Raw genomic sequence first — 21,647 nt, 5'->3', positions numbered from 1 at the left:
GAGCCTAGCAGTGCTCCCCTCTCCCCTCCGTCTCGCCTCCCACATTTCACATCCGATTGAGCACATGATAGAGCCTGGTTGACCACTAAGCCTCTGAATCCCAGGAGAAGGCCTCGGCCTCTATGCTGTGTTGGCTGTCCAGAGGAGCTGGTTGGCCACTGTGTGAGACAGGAAGCTGGACCAGAGGGACTACTGGTCTGATCCAGAAGGGCTCTCTTCTTATATTCTTATGGAGGGGGGGAGTGCCCCTCCCTCAATTTTCCCTTTGCTGACACATGAGGAGAAAGAGGCTAGCAGAGCAGTGCACTGCATGGAAAGGAGGGATGTGTGCTTGCACAAAAGACCACTCGATGAACAACAGTTACAGGTAAGTGCAACACTATTTTCATCATCGTGGCTTCTGTGCAGTCACACATGGGAGAGTAGCAAGTTCATTTATTGCAACTTGTGCTGAGAAGAACTACACTTCTGACACTCAGCGTCTGGGAAAGGTGGTTGCTGAGTCACATAGGGAGTGTAGAGTGGTTTCTGATCCCATGAGCCCCACTGAGGAGGGCACATCATGGGGAATGGGAACCAAGGTCCTTGAGTGGGGTGCCTAGGAGAACAGTGCAGAGGGTGCTCCCAGTTCAATACCCGAAAGTGGAGACACGGGGATTTCAAAAATATCATCTTCGGATGATCTTGGAGATCCTGGCACTGGGACGATGGAAATGGTTTGGGTGGGCAGGGAAGACACTCGATTCCAATGTTCCTGGGTGATGGTCAGTGTCAAGGAGGCAAAGCCAAGAGGTGATGTGTTGAAAGTGAGTCTGCTGGTCAACACTGACTAAGCAATTTGCTTTGGCATCGGGGAGAAGGGGGAACGTTGGGGACTGATGTTGAGGGGAACTCAGATTGCATGTTTCACCTTCTTCTTTGCCTATTCTGAAGAGGGACCGACCCTGTTCTCTGTGCTGCCAGCAATTCTTCCACCGATTCTGACACTGCTGGCTGTAGGTGCCGAGATCACCAAGGGTGTTCTGGCCCTTTTCTTGGAATGAGCCTGTTTTTCTGAATGGGAATCAGAAGTGCCCAAGGCCCTCTCCCATAGGGCTGCCTTTAGTCACGCTCCTCTTTTGTTACTAGCCTTTGAGGTGAGGAAATGGCATGTGGCACAGGAGGCAGTGTTATGGCCTTCACCCAGGAAGAGCAACTGCAAATTGTGTTCATCATTCTGTGCCATTTTCAGCTCAGAATTTCCACATTTTTAAAAGCACTCCATCTCCTACCCAGCAAAGATGAACTTTGAAGAATTTTTTTTTTCTCAGAGGAAGAAAAAGCAACAGCTTTGGGGGGGGGGAAATCACTCCTCATGGTGGTAAAGAGAGAACTTCAGGGAAAGGCACTCCCCCACCTCTGTCATCTGCTCAGACAGGTGGGAAACACCAGTCATGAGACAGAGGGGAGGGGCAGAGTGCTCCTAGGTTCTAGAATCTTCTAAGCTTTGGAAACGTGTCCTCCACGGCAGGCATGCAAGTGAGCAGACCCCATGTGTGATTGCACAGAAGCCACGACAATGAACAAGCTATTATCCATGCTACATACAACTATATTTATATAAAAAGGGACCGGAATTCCTACTAATAGGCACACAAGACACTTATGCAGACTAGAAGTAACTAGCTAACAACAGCACCATCCTTAGCAGTTATACCTTTCTAAGCCCATTGAATTTAGTAGCTTTTGAAATGTGATTTTGCTTCAGATGGCACTGTAAATATAAAATGAATGGGGATACAAAGTTCAGTCCTATACATGTTTACGTATTGGAGCTTTTCCCCATGCAGCCTTATAATATAATTTCTATACTCTACCCAGCCTTATAACATAATTTCTACACTCCACTAGCCTACTAAAAAGCTTGTCCAAATAGCAGCTTACCCAGTGGCTGGTTTACCACAAAAAAAGGCAATAAACAGTACGATAGGTTAACCCACAGCCACCATTTTGAACTTTACCACTTACACTGATCCTATTAGTTCCTAGCTTGCCTTTTGGATTAAAAAGTATCACCATAGAGACTTCCATAGTTTCTATGGACCTTAGATGAATCAAATTGCCTGGCACCCCAAAAACCTGCCGCCTGAGAGCAGTTTAAGAGGATTTAAATTTTAAAAAAAACTTACAATCTTTCAAGTTTGGGAAGATGGGTAAATGATTCTGGCTCCAAGGTTTCAATCTGATTAAAGTGCAGATACCTGTAAAGATGTTAGAAAACATATATAACACAGAAAAAGCTCAAAACTTCTTTAAAACATGCAAAAATCACTTCAAGTCCGCTTTTCCATGTGAAAAGCAACAGCCAAGATTAAAAAAGAACAAAGAACACTGGAACTCCCATGTCAGATAGGATTTATACATGCTAGCATAAATTCTCTGATCCCTGGGGAATATAAGAAATTTCAGGAAAAGTCTACAATTATTTATCATCTATTGATTTAAGGTAAATATTTAGGAAAAACTTTTTTATTTATTAAAGATTAAATAATACCTTTCTCTACAACATTTAAAGTAATCTAGTTGTATTTAGTAAAATACATTCATTAGACAGTGTGACTTTTTCATAAAAGAGAGGTTTTTCTTAATCTGGTCATGCATATTTTATCTTGTGTTACTAACGACAATGATACCATCCACATTTACTAGGAAGTAAAGCTGTAAAGTGATTCTGATTCTTAAGTAAATATGTACAAGATTTTACTATAAATTAATGATGATCTGTAGATAAGTTGGACAATAAAACCAATATATACTTCTTTTTAAATGTTCTTTTAAAATTTATATTATCTATAATCTGCTTTTCTCTCTGAGGTTCACAGCAGATTACACAGTGTAAATCCAAACAATCAACAGGCTGGGACATGAAATAAACAATGCAATAAAATTTGGTTTGCAATAATCTGAAACCAAGCAGAAAACTGAAAGACCTGAAACAAACCTGGAACAAAGCATAACCATTAGCATGATACATTAAACAATGCAGAAAAACCATAGAAGGGCCATTTTTACAGCAATAGCCAGTACAGACTATACACAGTAATATAGTCTGCAGCTCCTTTCCCTTCACCAAAGTATCTTTCTGAACAATTTAGTTTCAGTACAGACCTATTACCTGTAAAAAAATGACCTCCTAAAAAATCCAGTTTTGCACAGTTTGCGGAAAGCCAGGGAAGTGGCAGCCTTCCTGACCTTATCAAGCAGGCCATTCTATAGGGTGTATGTGTCACAAAAAAGAATGTACATGTATGGGCAATTGTTGATTTTGTCCATTTGCAGGTTGGCACCTTCAGAAGCTCTAACCTGGAGGCTAGCCCAATCTCATCAGAACTTGGAAGCTAAGCAGGGTCAACCTTGGCTAGTATTTGGATATGCAACCACCAAGGAAGTCCAGGGTTGCTATGCAGACAGAGGCAATGGGAAACCACCTCTGAACGTCTCTTGCCTTGAAAACCCTACGGGGTCACCATAAGTCAACTGTGACTTGATGGCACTTTCCACCACCACTTGAAGAAGGCCCTACCCAGATGAGCAAATTTGTAGTGGCATATCATAGGGGTAGAGCTGGTCTGCAGATATGAGGAACCAAGGTCATGGAGATAATCTACAGATAATTTGAACCAATAACTAGTTGGATTAAATATATGTCAATACCACAGATTCTGCTTCAAAATCTTCCTCTCTAATTTTAAAAAACCCCTCCTCCTTGAAGGTTTAAGATGATTGATCTTATTGTAATTATCATGTGATAGTCTGGTCATTTGAAGCTTGCATTCTCTGGTGGTATGTCTGTGTGTGCAATAGTTTTCAGAGGCCAGTCTCACAAATAGGTATCAGATACAAGGAGGGACTACAACCAATCCATGGCTACTGGTGCCCACAGATCCTACCACCAAGGTCTAATCAATAAAAGTCTGAAGACATGTGTATAACCCCTGCAATAAGGGTTCTGAAACAATCTTCCATTTCTGGCTGGGAGAAACACCTAGAGGGTAGGAACGAAGTGGTTCTCGTTTACTTCCACAATGAGACCAAAACAAAATGGTGGTTGGTTAGGGTTGCCACCCTCCACCTAAGGGCTGAAGATCTCCCAGAATTACAACTGATCTTCAGACTGCAGGATCAGTTCCCCTGGAGAAAATGGCTGCTGTGAAAGAGGGACTCTACAGCATTATACCCCACTGAGGTCCCTCCCCAAACCTCCAGGAATTTCCTAACCTGAAACTGGCAACCATAAGGCTAGGGGGTTTGGGTGATTAATGGCTCAATGCTCATCCAATATTTCTTTATCTTAAACATTTAAAGCTGCCTTTGCACCAAACTTATGGCTCCCAATATGACATCATTATCTACAGCAGACTTCTGTAAATAAATATAACCAAGACACTCCTGCTTACAAACCAGTTTGGTGGTGGAAGGTACTGTCAAGCCACAGCTGACTCATGGCAACCCCCCCCATAGGGTTTTCAAGGCAAGAGATGTTCAGAGGGGGTTTCCCATTGCCTGCTTCTGCGTAGAGACCTGGTATTCCTTGGTGGTCTCTCACTCAACTCCTAATCAGGGCTAACCTTGCTTAACTTCCAAAATCTGACGAGATCAAGCTAGCCTGGACTATACAGGTCACAGAGCAAACTAGTTTAAAATACAATTATTCTCTGAAACTCTCAGCTCAAATGTATAAATAAAAAACTGTAATTTATGCAAATATTTAGTTCCACCAATGACCATATACTACATTAATGTTCAACATGCATAAACAGAACCACTGATTTTTTACTTTCTGCACAGGCGAATACAGGAAATAATTCATGGTGCCCAAGATGAACTACAAATTTGAGTTCAGTTCCATGTCACACACTAATAATTCTTTTTGTTCCTATATCATGAACTATAACACAGATCAAACCTCAGTAGTACAGGCTACATTTTATAAGGTCCAGGGTTCTGTTCCTAGCATTTTCTCTTTAATATTTAGTAACAATACTGGAGTTAAATAATGACTTCTGTGCATTTATAGTAATAACTGAAGTTAGAAACATTGTTCTTACAAGTGCTAAGAAGAAAGCAAAAACATTTTGATTTTGAATATACCTCAAAAAAGTTAGAATATAAACAAATAACTAGTGCTTACAGAGACAGAGTTAGGAAAGCTAAAGCTCAGTATGAGCTTAAGCTAGCAAAAGATGCTAAAAACAACAACAAAAGGTTATTTTCTTATGCTTAAAGTAAGAAAAAGAGCAAGGACATTGTAGTCTCATTGCAGGTACAGGAAAGGGAAATTGCTCAATTCCTACTTTTCCTCAGTCTTCTCTTGTGAGGGAAATGGTGCTCAACATGGCAAACACAGAACACATGATGAGGGAAGGGAGCTGCAGCCTAGGATCAACATAGTACAGCATCCGAATGCGACCCCATAGAGAAGCCTCCAGCGTCCGGATTGTAGTAGAGATCCTCAATAGGCTCGCCTTGAAGTATCATAGGCGACATCGATCGGTGCTGCAAGCTAGCGGAAGCCTCCTGAGTGCAGTGGCAAGGAAGCCACGGTGGGGGCATCTGTATATCCTCATCCGGAAGCGGACTGACGGACCCGACCATCAGGAGATCCGGTGAAGGCGATCTGTCTCCTTGGCGCAGTTCCAACACTGGAGACATATCGGTACCGAGCACCGGTACCGATGCACGCTCTGCCTGTTCGCTCGGTGCCGAGCGGATGTCTCGGCGTCGAGGAGAGCGACCTCTCGACGTCGAGCGTGGCGCCGAACCATCCCCGCGCCGAGGCGACGGTGACCGTCTGCGCCGAGTCGGCGTCGATCCCTCGGTTCCGACGTCCTCGGTACCGAGGCGCATCGGCGGCGAAGAACGCTCCTGCGTCTTCTTATGCTTTTTGGCCTTTTTGGCCGGCGGTACTGAGCCAGCGCGAGACTGGGCAACCGCCTTAGCAGCTTTTGGCCGTATCGGGGCTGAGCACACCGAAGGGGTCTTCACTTTCTCTTGCTGGCCAGCAGTAGATACGGACAGGGCCCTCTCCCACAGCGCCGCTTTCAATTTGGCAGACCTCCCTTCACGAGCCCTCGGGGTGAGGGCCTTACAGGCCTTACAGGCTGCCATATTATGGGTCTCTCCCAAACACAGCACACAGGCTGAGTGCTCGTCAGACTTAGACATCTTAGCCCCACAAGTCTTACAATTTTTGAAGAGGGCCACTTTCTCCTTTTTCTCTTCTTTCTTTGAAGCCATTTTTCTTCTGAGGAAAATGTCTTCCCTCAAGCTTAGTTGTTCGCTCGCTCGAAGAACACGTCCTCTTTCGGTGGCGGCAGAAAGAGAACTGAGGGGAGAGGGCTGGCTCCGCCCAGGTCAGGTGGTGTTTTGGGAAAGCAAAAACATTTTGATTTTGAATATACCTCAAAAAAGTTAGAATATAAACAAATAACTAGTGCTTACAGAGACAGAGTTAGGAAAGCTAAAGCTCAGTATGAGCTTAAGCTAGCAAAAGATGCTAAAAACAACAACAAAAGGTTATTTTCTTATGCTTAAAGTAAGAAAAAGAGCAAGGACATTGTAGTCTCATTGCAGGTACAGGAAAGGGAAATTGCTCAATTCCTACTTTTCCTCAGTCTTCTCTTGTGAGGGAAATGGTGCTCAACATGGCAAACACAGAACACATGATGAGGGAAGGGAGCTGCAGCCTAGGATCAACATAGTAGTAGTACATAAACACCTAGTTTCTTTAAATGAAACTAAGTCCTCAGGGCCAGATGAACTGCATCCAAGAGTACTAAAAGTATAATTTCTGAGCCTCTGTCCATTATTTTTTGGAATACTTGGAGAACAGGTGAGGTGCCAGAAGATTGGAGGTAGGCAAATGTTGTCCCCATCTTCAAGAAAGGGCAAAAGGAGGATCCAGGAAACTACCTACCCATCAGTTTGACATCGATACCTGGGAAAGTTTTAGAACAAATAATCAAAACAGATAGTCCTTGAGCATTTAGAAAGAACAGCTGTGATTACTTAGAGCCAGCAAGGGTATCTCAAGAACAAGTCATGTCAGACGAATTTTCCCCATGCAGTGGCACACTGAAAAAAAAGTTACTTCCTTGCTGGATCAGGAGAATGCTGCAAATATAGTATATCTTGATTTCAGGAAGGCTTCTGATAAGGTTCCACATAATATTCTTGTTGACAAGCTGGTAAAATGTGGTTTGGATCCTATTACTGTTAAGTGAATCTGTAACTGGTTGACAGATCACACCCACAGAGTGCTTGTTAAGGGTTCTCCATCCTCTTGGAGAGGAGTGACAAGTGAAGTGCCTCAAGGATCTGTCCGGGGACCTGTTTTATTCAACATCTTTATCAATTATTTGGATGAAGGAATAGAGGGAATGCTTATTAAATTTGCAATGATACTAAATTGGAAGGGGTAGCAAATACAGTAGAAGACAGATGATCTTGACGGGCTGGAAAACTGGGCTAAAAGAAATAAAATTAATTTCAATTGGGATAAATGTAAAGTTCTGCATTTAGGTAGGAAAAATCAAATGCATAATTATAGGATGGGGGAGACTTGTCTTGGCAGTAGTATGTGTGAAAAGGATCTAGGAGTCTTAGTAGACCATACACTGAACATGAGTCAGCAGTGTGATGCAGCAGCTAAAAAGGCAAATGCAATTTTGGGCTGTATCAACAGTAGTATGGGTGTCCAGATCACAAAAAGTGATGGTATCGCTTTACTCCGCTCCGATTAGACCTCACCTAGTCTACTGTGTTCAGTTTTGGGCACCACAATTTAAGAAGGATATAGACAAGTTGGAATGTGTCCAGAGGAGGGCAATGGAGATGGTGAGGGGTCTGAAGACCAAGTCCTATGAGAAAAGATTGAAGGAGCTGGGTATGTTTAGCCTGCAGAGGAGATGACTGAGTGCTGATATGATAACCATCTTCAAGTATGGTACAGAGTTGTTTTCTGTTGCCCCAGAAGGTCAGACAGGAGCCAATTGGTTGAAATTAAATTAGAAGAGTTTTCAACTAAACATCAGGAAGAACTGCCTGACAGATAGAGCAGTTCCTCAGTGGAACAGGCTTCCTCAGGAGGTGGTGGGCTCTCCTCCTTTAAAGGTTTTCAAACAGAGGCTAGATGGCCATCTGACAGCAATGCAGATTCTGTGAACTTAGGAAGATCATGAGAGAGAGGGCAGGAAGGGTTGCCTCAGTGCTTAGTTCTTCTGGCCCTTTCTTACACGCCCAAGAAAATGCTGATTGACACATTGGGGTCAGGAAGCAATTTTTCTCTAGGCCAGTTTGGCTAGAAATCCTGGAGGTTTTTTGTCATCTTCTGGGCGTGGAACAGCAGTCACTGTGGGTGGGTGTGGGGGGGGGGGGGTATTTGTGAATTTCCTGCATTGTGCAGAGGGTTGGACTGGATGACCCTGGAAATCCCTTCCAACTCTATAATTCTATAAGTATAAGATGACAGTAAAAAAAAGGGAGCATCAGCAGCATCAACATTTGATGAAAACAGTTTGTGCTTAAAGTCTTAACTAAATTTTATCACTGCAAAATGATGGTCTCAGACTCACAAAGACTGAAATAACAGGAATGGGGAAGAAAGGCAGACAAGGAGCACTGAAACTATCTCAGGCTCACCAGTTCTGGCATGCAAATGTGCCCCCTTTGAGTAGTGCTCTCTTGAACTTGTTTTAATGCCAGTTTAAAAGTGGCTGGGGGGTCACATGCATGAAAGAAGTGGTGGGTGGAAGAAGGGTTGAGCACTGTATCCAGCCTGTTTATATTCCTATAGAGGTGCTCCCTTGACAGGTAGCCAGCTATAGCTGGCAAACTCCAGTAGATGCAGGGGGTGGGTCCAGTCACACTGATGCCAGTGCTATGTCACTTCCAGCACAAAACCAGAGGTGGCATTATCACACTGTATTGACACTACAGACGCAAAACTGGAAATGACATTAAAACACCACTGGCAGCCCCTCACATCTTCCCCTGCCAGTGGCACTGAACAGGGATACCTGACAAAGATTTAAAAATACCAGATTTCCTGTCTAACATCTTGGCCTAGTTCTTACTAAGAAATGTGTGGTAAATTTGTGTCTGCAGAATACCACTTTTGATTGCCATCTGGACTCATACATGGAATGTTTTTCTGTGCAGATATATCACCTGCACACAGAGAACAAGGTATCTGGGAGACAGTGTTTTCAGCTACCTTCACTGACTTACTAGTTTTCTGTCTTTCCACAGGGGAATTTCCTGTTTAATAAACTGTCACCTGCAGTCTTGGCTAACGAACACATGAAACTGCCTTATACTGAATCAGACCCTTGCTCCATCAAAGTCAATATTATCTACTCGGACTGGCAGCGACTCTCCAAGGTCTCAGGCAAAATCTTCCAGATTTTTTCACTAGAGATACCGGGGATTGAACCTGGGACCTTCTGCATGCCAAGCAGATGCTCTACCACTGAGCCACAGACCCTCCCTCTTCCTTTTTATGTATTTTAGACAGATCTAAATTCACCACTGATGAGACAGCAAACCATTGCAATCATAAACTATGTCATAACAGATAATAAAAAATATGTCATGTTTTTTGAAATGGTAAAGTCTTCACAGAAACAGAAGATCCTACTGAATCCATTTAACAATAAGGGGTATTATAAAACTTCACAAGCTTGCTGATTCAGTATCTCCATTTCAGTTTTGCTTCTCTCCCCTGTACAAACTGATTTTGTGATTCTTTCCTTTTTTGCACCTCTTTTTGTTTCCTTGTTCTGAATTATTCCAGTAAAATGCATCATTCTCAATACTATTTGTGAATCAATAAATAAGCATTGCAATTTATTTATTTGCTTTCTAAACCGCCCTCCCCCTTCTTTCATCACTGCTGCACACCGAATTGTTCTCATTGAGCTGTCCCCTATGATCCTAAAACCTCTTTCATTCACAGTTTCTGCCAGTTCAGACTCCATCAGTACTCATAGGTAAAGGTAAAGGTTTCCCTTGCTCGAAAGCCAGTCGAATCCAACTCTAGGGATGCGATGCTCATCTCCATTTCCAAGCTGAAGAGCCAGCACTGTCCAAAGACATTACCATGGTCATGTGGTCAGGATTACTAGACGCCGAGGTGCACAGAACGCTGTTACCTTCCCACCGAAGTGGTACCTATTTATCTACTTGCAATTTCTTGCTTTCGAACTGCTAGGTTGGCAGAAGCTGGGACCAGAGACAGGAGCTCACTCGGTAATGCGGCACACTCGGGTCTCGAACTGCTAAACTACCGACAGCCCTAATCTGAGCTATAGATGGCTATAGATAGCTCAATCTGAGCTATAGATGGCATTGAACAGTATATATTTCTTCCCTCCATGAGGGGGGCAGATAATGGGGCTGGATATGGTGCTGTCCTCAAACATAAGCCTGGTGAAACATCTCTATCTTGCATACCCTGCGGAACTGGGTTAGGTCCCGCAGGGCGCAGATGTCACCAGGCAGAGAATGCTATACAATACATATGCATATGTATAGTATAAGTATGTAGAAATGAGGAACAATGTATATATAAATTAAACATACATAGCCTAATGTGTGTAAAAATTCATAAAAATAGATCATCAAGATCAGCAAATAAAATGAGCAGACCAAACTCATTCAACAAGGACAACATACAGAAACAAAAAGGAACGTAAAAGAGGATATTCATCCATCCCTAGTTAAAACGTAAGGGGATAATATGTACACTGAGGGAGAGGAGAGCAGGTCAGAGAGGCATATTATATGTTAATGCTAGTTGCACAGAATTCACCTTCTTCCTTCCCAACTTTCAGTATTTTTTGGCTGCAGAAAGAGGTGAGGAAGGAGGGATTACAATGAGCAGTAATACTTGCATGCCAATTAAATTGTATTCCTACTGAGCTTTCCTGCAAACAAGCCCTATGAACAATTTAATTCCTTGGCCTTTCCCATTAACCTAGACAGAGTTATTCTGCATTAACCTCAGTCACTTTCAGGTAAATATGCCATAATCAATCAACACAGGTAACATCTTTTTTGGTAATCAAGAACAATGAAAGTTAAACCATTCTTTGTACAATGAAGAAGCATCCTGCAAATAGAGAACTAAAGGCAGAATCTACTGAAAACTTTTGCTGTGCACTCCCTATTTAACTGTACTGCTGCCTCAAATGTAGGAGCAAACCTTCTTTCATTTCTTCTTTTAAATTCTACACATGCAATCTGAAAGCATCATCATGCAAATTTTTAAAAGACATGAGAGTTCTCCCAACAACCCAGAACAAAAATTCAAAATAAATAATTGGTTGTCTCTGCTTTGAACAACAGAAATATTTATTTAAGTGCAACAGAATGTCACACGTGGTTCTTCACTTTACAACCAGGCACTGATATGAGCAAAATGTTTAGGACCCCATCAGAAAGCATAGGTATTGGGATTGACAATCTCAAGGCCTTCTTTAAACAAATGTCAACAGGCCTAACGTATACTTAGCAAACAGACTCAAGGTCAAAGGAACAATCTGTTAATTTACTACTCTAAAGAAGTTCATCACAGAGTCTTCAAAATGCTACCTCTCAAGCAGTTACTGAAGCAGCTGTAGGACATTTAGAATGCAACCAATGCTCCGTCTTCAAAATGCTACCTCTGAAGCAGTTACAAAAAACTGAAGCAGCTATAGGACATTTAGAATGCAACCAATGCTCCCCTCTAAGCTGTGGAGTCTTGTGAGCAAAAATTCTACTTTGTTAGCTACTGGCATTAAAGTTGTGAGCAAGTGATTAAACTACTGCATAAATTAGTTTGCTCTGGAGCCATCCTTCCTGAGCTAAGAAAAAATGTGTGAGCCGGAGTCTAAAAGACTGTGAGCTGGCTCACATTAACTCAGCTTAGAGAGAACACTGAATACAACTAGTAAGAATTGCATTTTTTAAAAAAGAAATTAGTAATTTGACAAAATGTGCATTGGTAAGAGCTCTCTATTGTTCCTGGTGAAATCCAAAGCCAGTCCCTATAATGTCTAAATAGGGATGCCAACCTCCAGGTGGGACCTGGAGATCACCCAGAATTACAACTGATCTCCAGGCTAGAGAGATCAGTTTCCCTGAAGAAAATGGCTGCTTAGGAGGGTGGAGCCCTATTGCATTATATCCTGCTGAGGCCCCCCTTGCCAGGTTCCACCCCCAAATCTGCAGGAATGTTCCAAGCCATAATTGGCAACTCTGTTTCTAAAAATAAAGCCTCCCTAAACACACACAGTATTCTCTCTGATTATTGAATGATGGAGCACCCTCTGGCAGTGGCTATGTTCATTATATCCTACTTAGATAAAATTCACAGGGGGTTTGCTGCCCATTGTTGGATCCATCCAACAAAGTAAAATTATAATTCATAAATACAGGCTACCTTCCCCCCCCCCAATTATTCTGAAGTGTTCCTAAGAAGAAATCAGTATAAAGCAGACAATGGCTTTATGTGAGGTAATTTTTCCACAACCTATCCAATGCACTTTGAAATGTCTTTGCATTCTCTGGCCTCGGCCACATGGGCAGGAAAATGCGGGGGGGGGGGAGGCGTGGCTGTTTGTCCCGGAGCAAACTAACGCGCGACTGTGCAATCAGGCATCGGGTTGAGGTCCCATCGAGCTCCCGTGGTTAGGGGGGAGGTGCCGATCACACGACGCGGCAAAGAAGCGGAGCGGTGCAGCGCAGCGAATGGGGTTGTGGTTTTTTTAAAAAACTGAAATGTGTGCATGCTCCGTTGGGTGCTTGTGCGCATCTGTGGAGACTTGGGGGGGAACCCTTTTTGCGAGGGGACATGGGCGGGCACCGGAACTACCACCGGAAACACGATCAGACGCCCGCCCTTGCCCCGCGGTTATAGGAAAGTAGTACCTCCGAGGTACTAGTTTTTTACCCCGCATCTTCGGCGGGAAGCCTCGGGTGCGCCACAGGAGCTCTACGCTTCCCAGATGTGGCGGTGAGATCGTGCCTGGAAAATCCAGCTATCTTCCGTCTCTCTAGCGTGCCTAATACTCCGTGTGACCGGGGCCTCTGTGTAGTGTAGCTTTTATGGCTTTATGTTATGAGCAAATATAATACTAGGCATAAATACACCTAAACACATTTAAAATATGTGTAAAATACATTAAAATGAGCCCTTCTACACAAACTCAGTTGCATCTGATGAAGCTTTTCTATAAATGATGGCCCTCTTAAAGGATAACTGAATTTAAAGTGATAAGGGTTTGATTTTCAGTAAAAGCCAACTGAAGGCCTCCTCTTATGGGACTTTATCATGTAGAAAGTACACAGGGTTTTCCTCATTTGAAAGAGTACTCCCAACCAAATTTCACTTCATGTATACATTTCACAGGAATAGTCATCTAAAGGTAAAGGTAAAGGTTTCCCTTGCTCGAGAGCTAGTCGAATCGAACTCGAGGGTGCTCATCTCCATTTTCAAGCCAAAGAGCCAGCGCCGTCCGAAGACATTTCTGTGGTCATGTGGTCGGCGTGACTAAACGCCGAAGCGCACGGAACGCTGTTACCTTCCCATCAAAGCGGTACCTATTTATCTACTTGCAATTTCTTGCTTTTGAACTGCTAGATTGGCAGGAGCTGAGATGGGATCTCACTCAGTCACATGGCACTAGGGTCTCGGACTGCTGAACTACTATTTATTTAGAAAATGTATCTGCTGCCTCTCCCAAAAGCTGCTTGGGCATCAACAAAGGGAAAACAAGATAACATCATAAAAAATAACAAACATAAAAATAATATTAAAACAACCCAAAACAAAAACTGAGAGCCTGTAAGAGGCAGAAAAAACTCCTAAACCAGTATTTGGCAGCTTAAAAAGCTATAAAAGAGCCCTGACACTAAAAAGCAGGCCGTAAATAAAACCAATAGAAAAATGGAACTCTTCAGTGTAGAGAAATCAAGGACACAGCTTTGATGCTCCTTGGTTACCTCGTTGAGATTAAAAGAAATTCTATTAACATAGTTTCCCCCCCACTCAGCAGAACTGGAACCTAATACACACAGTTCAATGTGTGTATAATCATGCTTGCTCTTCAAAATCATTATAAAGTGAGATGAGATAAATGTAAACAACAAACACAGTATGAACACAGAAAGAAAGAATTTGACATACATGTTTTCTATGTTCCAATGAGCGCAACCCACATTGGACTAAAAACCCATTCCGTGCAGACATGCAAGGCATGCAGGCCAGAAATGTTGACCAAAACGTGCACTTCTCCTCTGAGGCAACCAAGCAGATGACAGCACAGAAGAGAAAAGGCACTTACAGTTGTTCTAGAGAGGCAAGTCCTTTAAATGCTTGCCTGTCAATTGACTGGATTTCATTCTTGTACAAATAGCTGAAACAAGAAACAATCAGTAATATTAGTATACACAAACAAGACCTACATTAATGTGGGAAGGAATTAAAGTGACACATTGATGAGGACAGTTTTCCAAATACACATTAGAAGGCAACAAAACAAGACATGTATACATACACACCAAAAAACACTTTTATTGAAGAATCTGCCTGTGCTGCCGTCTGGGACAACAATGAAAACTGGAAATCCTGCAGGATTTCAAATTACACATCAAATGACTTTCCATTCTGTTTGCCCTTTTTGGAAATGCATTTCAAAAACAGAATTCATCAATAGTCACCTCCCCAGGCCAGAGGTACAGGAAGACCTGACCCCATAGGACTATGGTAGTCACAGCAGTATACAATGACTCATCACAACACATGAACACATGAAGCTGCCCGATACTGACTCAGAATACTGGTACATCAGGGGCAGTATTGTCTACTCAGACTGGCAGCAGCTCTCCAGGTCAAGCAATCTATTTATTTATTCAGCCAATGACCAGCACAAATCAAACACAAAGCTATACAATAAAATCACTGGAAAATAAAATTGGTACAACCAATAGTTGGAAATCTCTAAAATTTACAATCCATATATAAAATTTCATGACGAGTTCTACAAGCTGCTGAAAAAAAATTAGCACAGCTAATAGTGGCCTGTTGATTAACACCCATTAAAAGCTTCTTCAAGATATCAACATCAGAACATCCTGGATAATTTTTAATTAGAGGGGAAATTACATTTAAGCAAACGTCCTGAAAAAAGCATCAATAAAACAGTACATGTTGAACTGATTCCACCTCTTCAGTGCCACATGGACAGGTTCTCTCCTTCATGGGAGTCTTTTTATATCTCCTCTCTAAAAATGCAGAGGGGAGGACTCGCAGTCTCGCCAAAGTGAAAACTCTCCGTTGACTGGGTACCTCCAGGTCTCAGGTAGAGGTCTTTGGTCCATCCGGGTCAGTACTGGTAAGATTGAGACTATGTATTATGATCCATTTCAGCAAGGTTTCTGCTGCTATTCAGCACTCAGAACACATCTTACCTTACCCAAAGCAATTCTGCACTTTTCTCCCCAAAGTATTAGTGGATCAAAAATTTAGATCTAAACAAAAGTATGACCAAAATATATAAACTATTCCCTAAAATTAAGTAACGAGGCTAAAGGTGAAGAATCAGCAAAACAAGAAGTGAGAAAAACATATCAAGCTCACCACTGAACTTCAGAGTTCTATTTAGGGTTCCGAGGTCCTTACCTAGCTGCCAACGTTGGGCTTTGGGGGAATGTTCCTGGAAGGGGAGGGGATGTCCTTGACATGATGACATCACACAGAAGTGACCTCATCATGTTGGGGATGCAGCCCCTTGGAAGGCACCAAATCCAAACAACAAGGGGAAAAGACTAGTGTCACAGGAGTCCGAAATATACAAATTCCACTAATAGAAAACACCCTCAAAGATTTCCATAACAATATATTAAACAATTATAAAGTTGGTGGCGTCACAACAACAACATTTATGCATACGGTAACTATATTAAGGCATAAGATACAATATGATAACTTGATAGGAGGAGTCCACATAGTCATAACATATTCCAAACAGCCTTTGCCTGAACCTTGTGATCTGTTGAAATTGCTGAAATCAGGGTGAGTGTATTTTTCAGGCATGTTTTTTTTAAACAATTCTGTTTTTCATATGTGTTTTTGTGGCTAGGTATTTGTGTAAATCTCTTCACAGTTCCACTCACACAGCCGGCAAACTGAAGAAGTCGAAGAAAACGCATCTTCCAAATATGTAGAATTGGTATCTTTGCAAAGGCTGTTTGGAATATGTTATGACTATGTGGACTCCTCCTATCAAGTTATCAAGTTACACTGAATACATGGAATTTATGTCTTATCTTCAAAGGAGGAAATATTGTATCTTATGCCTTACAGTATGCATAAATGTTGTTGTTGTGACACCACCAACTTTATAATTGTTTAATATATTGTTTTGGCAATCTTAGATGGTGTTTTCTACTAGTGGAATTTGTATATTTGGGACTCTTGGAAGGTGCCAGGTTGAATGTCTCCTTTAAGTGGTGTTTTACAAGTAAGGCCGGGCACCGTATGCCTTGCATCAACTCCAAGCAGTGAATTCGTTGCTTGGAGTTCAGGTGTGGGTAGCACCCACTTGCAAAACATCATTTAAAGGGAGGGGTCCCTTCAAATGGTGTTTTACCAGTGGGTGTCACCGTGCATAGTGCACTTGAACTCCAAGCAGTGAAATTTGCCTCTTGGAATTCAGGTGCAGGCCGCTTGCAAAAAAACATTTAAAGGAAATTTGCTGCTTGGAGTTCAAGTGTGCATCCCCACTCCCTCCTGCAAGTTTTAAAAGGCCTTCTCCAGCTGATTGGCATGCCATGTGCTCCTGCTGACCAGCTGGAGGGCCCTTTAAATCTCATGGGAGGGGAGAGAGAGGGGTGGCCACTGGTGGTCATTGTTGGGGGTGGAGCTCTTGTGTTTGAGTTTCCCTGCTTTTGAGAAGTTTGAGAGTTACAGAACTTTTTTGGAGTCCTTTGTTGCAATCTGTTGGTTGTTTGCAAGGTTGTACAGATTTGTTAAAGACTTATTGAACGATATATAAAGCAGAATACCATGTCTGTTGTCTCATAGGGATATTATCACTAGTCAATATTCTGAACTATTAGATGACATGTGATTATGGTTGGTTAATTTGTACTTTTTATTTTGGAATATTAGAAATTTTTAATCTGGTGTACTTAAATATTGGGACATTTAAATTTTTCTTTTGTATCTTTGATGAAATGAATACACAAGTGAAGACACAGACTCCCCCATCCTTCACTGCTTCATCACCAACACAAGCTAAGGCAGTTGGAAATATGTTAACGCAAGAAGCATTGATAGATCTACAAAATAACATGCAAACTACTGTTCCAGTCAAGTATGGGGCAAATACACAATGCTCTGATTCAAATGAGAGAGCAAATCAAAAATTTAAATACAGAAGTCTCGGAACTGAAAGGGGAAATGAATGATTTCCAAACTCAATTAGCAGAAAATAAGCGTGAGACCCAAGAAATGGCCCATCAAATTAAAATAGTGGATACAAAAGCTGAAGCAGTAATACAAAGGTTAGATAAGGTAGATACTCAACAAAAAGCTACTTGGGACTTCTTAGTAAAGCTGGAAATTGAGAGAGCTGCATACATGTTGAGATTCCGCAATGTTCCTGAGTAAAAAGGAGAAGATTTTACAACAGTGGTTGCAGACACTTTAGCAGAATTTCTGGAAGAGGAATCTCAGGAGACTGCAAGAGAAACTGATCTAATTTATAGAGTTAATTCAATTTATGAAACAAATAATAATAATGTGCCAAGGGATTGCATGTAAAATTTACAAAGTGCTCATAGAGACCATATTTTTAGAGCAACCCATGATAACGTATTTAAAATAAAATACAGAGATAAGAATTTTGAAGGAAATCCCGTGGAAGGTGAGACAGAAAAGGAACAAGTACACACTCCTAACTACCAAACTTATAGCGCATTCAATTTCTTTTCGATGGTTAGTACCAGAAGGGATTCTTTTCTCTTTTGAAGGACAGAGATTTAAGGTTGATCAACTTTTAAAGTTCAATATTTTTTGGAACAACATGGAAGGAAATTGAATGAAGTAATAAATAAAAGGGAAGGGTGGAGTATCAGCAGAAAAACAGGGAGATGGCTCAACACAGGACTACTCAACAGCATCAGATAAAGATCTTGAATCTGAGTCTGCAGGGAAACTGAATCTGGATTTGAAAGCTCAAAGGAAAAAAAGAAGAAATAAAGAGGGTAGTAATAAAGAAGAAGAAGAGATTGGATTTATACCCCGCCCTTCACTTGGAGTCTCAGAGCGGTTTACAAACTCCTTTCCCTTCCCCTCCTCACAACAGTCACCCTGTGAGGTGGGTGGGGCTGAGTGACACAAACTGCTCTTTTTCAAGGACAGCTGTGCCAGAGCTTGTGACTGACCCAAGGTCACATCAGCAGGTGCAAGTGGAGGAGTGGGGAATCAAACCCGGTTCTCCCAGATTAGAGTCCGCACACTTAACCACTACACCAAACTGGCTCTCCATAATGGATGAAACAGGTCCATAATGGATGAAACAATAATAAAAATATTTTCAACCAACATCAATGGCCTAAATTCACCAAAGAAGAGGAAGAAAATCTTTAAGCAACTTAAGAAATTAAATGCAGATTTTACTTGTTTACAAGAAACACATTTAAGGCATTTAACACATTTAAGACTTATTTGTCATGTAAGAAACTTGGACTTACTTTTGCTTCATTAAATGTAGTTTAAAAAAGAGGTATAGTAGTATTCATAAAAGAAGAATTGAAACCTATCTTGATTTTTTTCGGCGGAGGATGGGAGACTCCTGACGGTTGAAATTACCATTGGGGAAAAGAAGATCTAATTAGTAATCATATATGCCCCAAATGATCATCAAGGAACATTTTCCAATTTTTTAAAAGATATTTTAGCAAGATTTGACTGCACTGATATATGTTTGCTGGGAGATTTCAATGCAGTGTTTGATCACCACCTGGATAGAACAACTAATAAGAAGATCAGAACCACCAAAGAACTTCTTCCAATATCTCTTCTTGAACTTGCTGAAGAATATAAATTGGTTGATGTCTGGAGAGTAAGAAATCCTACAGGAAGAGATTACACTTTCTATTAGGATAGACATAAATCCTGGTTTAGAATTGATATGAGTTGGACTTCAGCAAGCTTTTTACAGGACATTAAAGACATTGATATTCTGCTCAAATCATAGGCGGATCACAACCTTTGTTGGTGAAAATAAAGGGTGCACCAAGAAAATTCAGATGGAGACTAAAAGCTCAACTGTTGAAAAATACACAATTTTTGGAGTATGTAAAAAAGGAAATGAAGTTGTATTTTCAGCAAAATATGAATACATAAACATCAATGAGAATTGTCCGGGATGCAAGTAAAGCTTACTTTAGAGGACTGGCAATCAGTTTTGCAGCCAGATGAAGATGAGAAAAGGAGTATATAAACTGAATCATCATAATCATAATCATATTATGGGTATATTAAAGAAAAATGAGGGAGACCTAAAAATAAACCCTTCAAATGAAAATTTAGAATCTAAAATCAAAGTTTTTCATCACCAGCTCAATCTGTTGCTATCAGAAGAAATGGCTAAAAACGTTAAATTCGCTAAACAGAATTATTTTGAACATGCAAATAAATCAGGGCGATGGTTAACATATAAACTTAGAAAGGAAAGAGAAAAGACATTGATCCACTCCTTGTATGATGGTGACAAGAAAGAGAAGTTCCAAAAGGAAGAACTAAAGAAAAATGTGCAATCTTTTTTACAAGCAGTTATATAGGGAAGTGGAAATCCCAAGGGAAAACCAAAAACAATATTTGCAAAAACAGGAGCTTCCTATACTATCTGAAGAGAACAGGAAATATCTTAATGACCCCCATTTGTTGTTGTTGTTCAGCAGCACCGTAGTGTCCGACTCTTCGCGACCCTATGGACCAGATCATGCCAGGCCCTCCCGTCTTCCGTCGTCCTCCGGAGTTTGCTCAACTTCATGCTCGCTGCATCGATAACACCGCCAGGGGGAAACTCTAAATCATTCTCACTGGGAATGGTCTTTTCAAAAGCTCCACCTACCCTGCAATTATCCTAATTTGGATTGTCCTGGAGAGGCCCATGTTAACTTCTGGGGTGGGATTATGTATCCAGACACAAATTGACACTGTCTAACCATCTCATCCTTTGCCGTCCCCGTCTTCTTTGACCTTCAATCTTTCCCAGCATCAGGGTCTTCTCCAGTGAGTGCTCCCTTCTCATTTGGTGGCCAAAGTATTTGAGCTTCAGTTTCATTATCTGGCCTTCCAGGGAACAGTCAGGGTTGATTTCTTTGAGGATTGACTGATTTGTTCTTCTTGCAGTCCAAGGGACTCTCAAGAGTCTTCTCCAGCACCATAGTTCAAAAGAATCTATTCTTCGGCGCTCGGCCTTCCTTATAGTCCAGCTCTCGCAGCCATACATGACTACTGGGAATACCATTGCTTTGACCATGCGGACTTTTGTTGGCAGGGTGATGTCTCTACTTTTTATCATGCTGTTTAGGTTCGCCATCGCTTTCCTCCCAAGGAGCAGGCGTCTTTTAATTTCATGGCTGCAGTCACAGTCTGCGGTGATCTGGGATCCCAGGAACGTGAAGTCTGTCACTACTTCCACGACTTCCCCTTCTATTTGCCAAGGAGTGATGGGGCCGGATGCCATGATCTTAGTTTTTTTGATGTTGAGCTTCAAGCCCACTTTTGCGCTCTCCTCTTTTACTCTGAGCAAGAGGCTCTTTAGATCCTTTTCACTTTCAGCCATTAGAGTGGTATCATCTGCATATCTGAGGTTGTTGATCTTTTCCCCAGCAATCTTAATTCCCGCTTGTGATTCATCCAGGCCAGCATTTCGCATGATGTACTCTGCATATATATTAAATAAGCAAGGTGACAGTATACATCCTTGTCGTACTCCTTTTCCTATGCTGAACCAATCAGTTGTTCCGTATCCGGTTCTAACTGTCGCTTCTTGGCCCTTATACAGGTTTCTCAAGAGACATGTGAGGTGGTCTGGTACTCCCATCTCTTTAAGGACCTGCCATAGTTTGTTGTGATCCACACAGTCAAAGGCTTTAGCATAGTCAATGAAGCAGAAGTAGATATTTTTCTGGTACTCTCTTGCTTTCTCCATAATCCAGCGAATGTTGGCAATATGATCTCTCGTTCCTCTACCTCTTCGAAACCCAGCTTGTACTTCTGGTAGTTCTCTATCCACGTACTGTTGAAGCCTAGCTTGTAGGATCTTGAGCATGACCTTGCTAGCGTGTGATATGAGTGCAATTGTGCGATAGTTTGAACATTCCTTGGCATTGCCCTTCTTTGGGATTGGAATGTATACTGACCTTTTCCAATCCTGTGGCCACTGTTGCGTTTTCCAAATTTGCTGGCAAATGGAGTGCAGCACTTTAACAGCATCATCTTCTAAGACTTTGAATAGTTCAGCTGGAATACCATCACCTCCACTAGCTTTGTTGTTAGCAATGCTTTCTAAGGCCCATTTCACTTCACATTCCAGGATGTCTGGCTC

General features: G+C 41.7%; 1 protein-coding gene across 1 annotated transcript in view; it reads right to left on the bottom strand.

Annotated features, from left to right (window-relative positions):
• PXDN (peroxidasin) overlaps nt 1-21,647 on the bottom strand; it is a 185,419-nt gene that overhangs the window by 88,467 nt on the left and 75,305 nt on the right. The window contains exons 4-5 of the mRNA XM_015407041.1: nt 14,367-14,438; nt 2,169-2,240 (exon numbers count right to left, since the gene is read on the bottom strand). Of these exons, the coding sequence (XP_015262527.1) occupies nt 2,169-2,240; nt 14,367-14,438 (144 nt within the window). The remainder of the gene's footprint in view (nt 1-2,168; nt 2,241-14,366; nt 14,439-21,647) is intronic.

The sequence above is a fragment of the Gekko japonicus genome, unplaced genomic scaffold (assembly GCF_001447785.1).
Source record: "Gekko japonicus isolate JY-2015 unplaced genomic scaffold, Gekko_japonicus_V1.1 scaffold2071, whole genome shotgun sequence".
In the NCBI taxonomy this organism is placed as follows: domain Eukaryota; kingdom Metazoa; phylum Chordata; class Lepidosauria; order Squamata; family Gekkonidae; genus Gekko; species Gekko japonicus.
This window is presented reverse-complemented; position numbering and strand designations above follow the sequence as displayed.